We start from the raw sequence: 4,017 nt of genomic DNA, 5'->3' as shown, positions 1-4,017 counted from the left end.
TTAAAGAACTGATCCAATGTTAGAAAGAAGAGTGGACCAGAACCCTCTACAAACATGAGATACTGATCCAGACCCTTAAAGAACTGATCCAATGTTAGAAAGAAGAGTGGACCAGAACCCTCTACAACCACGAGGAACCAGAACATCTGAGAGTCCTGCTGCTGTAGGATGAACTCTGTCAAATATGTCCTGGTTATGACTTTCTGTTTCCTGGTATCGGTTTTGTCCTGTGGATCTGAGAACTTTGGAATGGTCCAACATGTGGTCCTGGTGATGATGGATCAGTTCTAACAGAACCGTTTTGGTCCCTGCAGGCAGAACTTTTTGTTGGACCAGGTCTCAGGTTCTTCTTGAGAGTCCAAACAACAAAACTAAGACTGAAGGTTCTTGTAGAACCGATGCATCTCATGTTGTCTCTGTCTCATAYGGTTCTTCTGTCCCTGACTAAAGGAACCCTGCAGAACCCAGACCTTCATGGCCAAAGTAGGACCATCAGTACCGACCCACGGGTTCAGGTTGAACCCCCCCACCATCATCCTGCAGGACATGGAGGATGAGCCAGGTGATATCAGGTGAGTTTTTATTAATTACAAGTAAAACCTGAACCAATCTGAGCTTTAAAGATCCCGTTAGACTGGTTCTGATGGACCCAGAGTTCTAACTGGTCAGGAACAATGGACCCAACAGTTCCTGACCTGTCAGAACCAAAGCCAGGTTGTCTACAGTTCCTGATGTTCTCCTTGTTTGGTCCAGATTCCCTCAGAAACCAGAACCGGGGGTTCTGTTCAACGTCAACAACAGCAACAACAACGAGGAGGAGGAGTAAGAACACCTGGATCACACAGAACCAGACCAGTTTTAGTCCAGCAGAACCACCTGACACTCACCTGTTTGTTCACCTTTCTACAGGGAGGAGAAGAAGAAGAAGAAGAAGAAGAAGAAAGAGAAGAAAGAAAAGAAAGAGTGAGTTTGACCTAAAAACACAGAGGACAGCTTACCTGTCTTCAAGGTCACCTGTCTGCTTCACCTGTCCTCTGAGGACAGTTTACGTCTTTTGATGTTTCCAGAAAAGAGAAACAGGAGAAAAAGGAGCAGAAGGAGAGAAAACAGAAGGAGAAGGAGGAGAAGGAAAAGGAGAAAGAGAAACAGGAGAAAGAAAAGAAGGCCAAAGAGGAGGCGTGAGTTCACCTGGTCTCAGGTAATTCTGACCCGTCACCATAAAAACCTGACTCAGGTCCAGTTGTCTTGTTTGTCCTCAGGGCCAAGGAGATCAAAGTCTTTGATCCAGCAGGAAACACCTACTACCACTGGCTCTTCATCATCACCATCCCCGTCATGTACAACTGGACCCTCATCATCGCCAGGTGAGACAACACACCAGGTGAAGTGACCATGTGAGGTGACCAGGTGAGGTGCCCAGGTGAGGTGACCAGATGAAGTGACCAGGTGAGGTCTCATGAATGACCAGGTGAGGTGACCAGGTGAAGTGACCAGGTGAGGTCTCATGAATGACCAGGTGAGGTGACCAGGTGAAGTGACCAGGTGAGGTCACAAGGTGAGGTCTCATGAATGACCAGGTGAGGTGACCAGGGGAAGTGACCAGGTGAAGTGACCAGGTGAAGTGCCCAGGTGAGGTCTCATAAATGACCAGGTGAGGCGACTAGGAGAAGTGACCAGGTGAGGTGCCCAGGTGAGGTGACCAGGTGAAGTGCCCAGGTGAGGTCTCATGAATGACCAGGTGAGGTGACAAGGTGAGGTCTCATGAATGACCAGGTGAGGTGACCAGGGGAAGTGACCAGGTGAAGTGACCAGTTGAGGTGACCAGGTGAGATCATCAGAGTGACAAGGTGAGGTGACCTGAGTGACCAGGTGAGGTGACCTGACATGTGAGGTGTCCAGGTRWGATCATCAGAGTRACCAGGTGAGGTGTCCAGGTGTACTCGTTGTTGAAGAACCTGTTTTCYGCTTTCTTTCTTTCAGAGCCTGCTTTGAGGAGCTGCAGACAGATTATTTGTTCCTGTGGTACTTCCTGGACTTTGTCTCTGATGTGGTCTATGTCCTGGACATGGTCTTCAGGACCAGGACTGGTGAGCTCACCAACACTTGAGACACCTGCAGTTTGATGCCCCCCCAGCTGTAAACATGTCTAATGTCACACAGGTGTATTAACCCTACCTGTGTGTGCTGGCAGGTTACCTGGAGCAGGGTCTGCTGGTGAAGGATGAGCTGAAGCTACGGGARCGCTACATGAACACCTTCCAGTTTAAGCTGGACCTGGTCTCCATGATTCCCACTGATGTCCTCTACCTGATTCTGGGGACCACCTACCCCGAGATCCGCCTGAACAAACTGCTGAGGTTCAACAGGTAGGACCACCTGCTTTCATTCACAGGTGAAGGAACTCTGAGGGGCAGCTGGAGACCCCCTACATCAGACCCCCTACTGGTMCCAGCTGGACAAATGGAGGGACATTCAGCTGTGTTGGTTGAATCAGAACCTTCAGGACTTTAAGCTTGGAGATCTCCTGTGTGTTTGYTTCAGGATGATGGAGTTCTTCCAGAGAACCGAGACCAGAACTAACTACCCCAACGCCCTTCGTATCTCCAACCTGGTCATGTACATCATCATCATCATCCACTGGAACGCCTGCCTCTACTACTCCTTCTCCAAGGCCATCGGTGGGTTGAAGCGGAGATCTTCTGTCCTGGACTAACTCTGAGGGTTCTAACCGTGGGTTTGTCCGGTCCACTCAGGTTTTGGTGCCGACAGGTTCGTGTACCCTGACCCGGCAGATCCAGAGTTTGGTCGTCTGGTGAGGAAGTACGCCTACAGCATGTACTGGTCCACGCTGACACTCACCACCATCGGGGAAACCCCRCCCCCTGTGGAGAACTCAGAGTACTTCTTTGTTGTGACGGACTTCCTGGTGGGTGKGGCTTTTCATCAGTTTGTGATGCCATMAATCAGTTWCATCACCTCACTCTTCTTTGGGGTCCTCCAGGTGGGCGTTCTGATMTTTGCCACCATCGTTGGTAACGTGGGCTCCATGATCACCAACATGAACGCTGCCAGAGCYGACTTCCAGTCTCGCATTGACGCCATCAAACAGTACATGAGCTTCAGGAAGGTCAGAGGCTGACTGTGTGACCAACRACCCCAACCGTCCCTGCAGCTCTGACCCCTCCGACCCCCTGACCCTGTCTGCAGGTCACAAAGGACCTGGAGAAGCGAGTCATCAAGTGGTTTGACTTCCTGTGGACCAATAAGAAAGCAGTGGATGAGAGGGAGGTGCTGAAGTACCTGCCTGACAAGCTGAGAGCCGAGATCGCCATCAACGTTCACCTGGACACTCTGAAGAAGGTCAGACCCATACCTCTGTACCCCTCACATCCCAGAACCACAACCTGCTCTCAGGACTTGTGCTGTGTGGTTCCCGCAGGTCCGGATCTTTGCGGACTGCGAGGCTGGCCTGCTGGTGGAGCTGGTGCTGAAGCTGCAGCCTCAGGTCTTCAGTCCAGGAGACTACATCTGCAAGAAGGGCGACATCGGCAGGGAGATGTACATCATCAAGGAGGGGAAGCTGGCCGTGGTCGCTGACGATGGCGTCACGCAGTTCGTCGTTCTCAGCGAGGGAAGCTACTTCGGTGAGATCAGCATCCTGGCCATCAAAGGTAGGAGCAGACAGGTGCATCGACATGTCAACAACAATGTTTGTTCTGCTTTATTACAAAAAACATGAAGAGGGCTGTGTCCAAACCCAGGGACTGTATCCAAACTCAGGGACTGTGTCCAAACTCAGGGACTGTATCCAAACTCAGGGACTGTGTCCAAACCCAGGGACTGTATCCAAACCCAGGGACTGTATCCAAACTCAGGGACTGTGTCCAAACCCAGGGACTGTATCCAAATCCAGGGACTGTATCCAAACTCAGGGACTGTATCCAAATCCAGGGACTGTATCCAAACCCAGGGACTGTATCCAAATCCAGGGACTGTATCCAAACCCAGGGACTGTAT

At 50.9% G+C, this 4,017-nt stretch overlaps 2 protein-coding genes across 2 annotated transcripts in view; both read left to right on the top strand.

Annotated features, from left to right (window-relative positions):
• Positions 1-982, top strand: part of LOC106535573 (cyclic nucleotide-gated channel rod photoreceptor subunit alpha) — a 4,452-nt gene extending 3,470 nt beyond the window's left edge. The window contains exons 3-5 of the mRNA XM_014032615.1: positions 451-572; positions 754-822; positions 910-982. Coding sequence (XP_013888069.1) covers positions 475-572; positions 754-822; positions 910-967 — 225 coding nt within the window. The 5' untranslated portion in view covers positions 451-474 and the 3' untranslated portion in view covers positions 968-982. The remainder of the gene's footprint in view (positions 1-450; positions 573-753; positions 823-909) is intronic.
• A 134-nt stretch (positions 983-1,116) lies between these two features.
• LOC106535568 (cGMP-gated cation channel alpha-1) overlaps positions 1,117-4,017 on the top strand; it is a gene marked incomplete at its 5' end in the record, with an annotated part of 5,681 nt that continues 2,780 nt past the window's right edge. Inside the window, 9 exon segments of the mRNA XM_014032608.1 lie at positions 1,117-1,178; positions 1,260-1,364; positions 1,981-2,087; positions 2,192-2,366; positions 2,542-2,678; positions 2,754-2,926; positions 3,002-3,127; positions 3,208-3,360; positions 3,440-3,671. Of these exon segments, the coding sequence (XP_013888062.1) occupies positions 1,117-1,178; positions 1,260-1,364; positions 1,981-2,087; positions 2,192-2,366; positions 2,542-2,678; positions 2,754-2,926; positions 3,002-3,127; positions 3,208-3,360; positions 3,440-3,671 (1,270 nt within the window).

The sequence above is a fragment of the Austrofundulus limnaeus genome, unplaced genomic scaffold (genome assembly GCF_001266775.1).
Source record: "Austrofundulus limnaeus strain Quisiro unplaced genomic scaffold, Austrofundulus_limnaeus-1.0 Scaffold1492, whole genome shotgun sequence".
Classification (NCBI taxonomy): Eukaryota; Metazoa; Chordata; class Actinopteri; order Cyprinodontiformes; family Rivulidae; genus Austrofundulus; species Austrofundulus limnaeus.
Note: the sequence above shows the minus strand (reverse complement) of the source record. Positions and strands in the feature narration are given on the sequence as shown.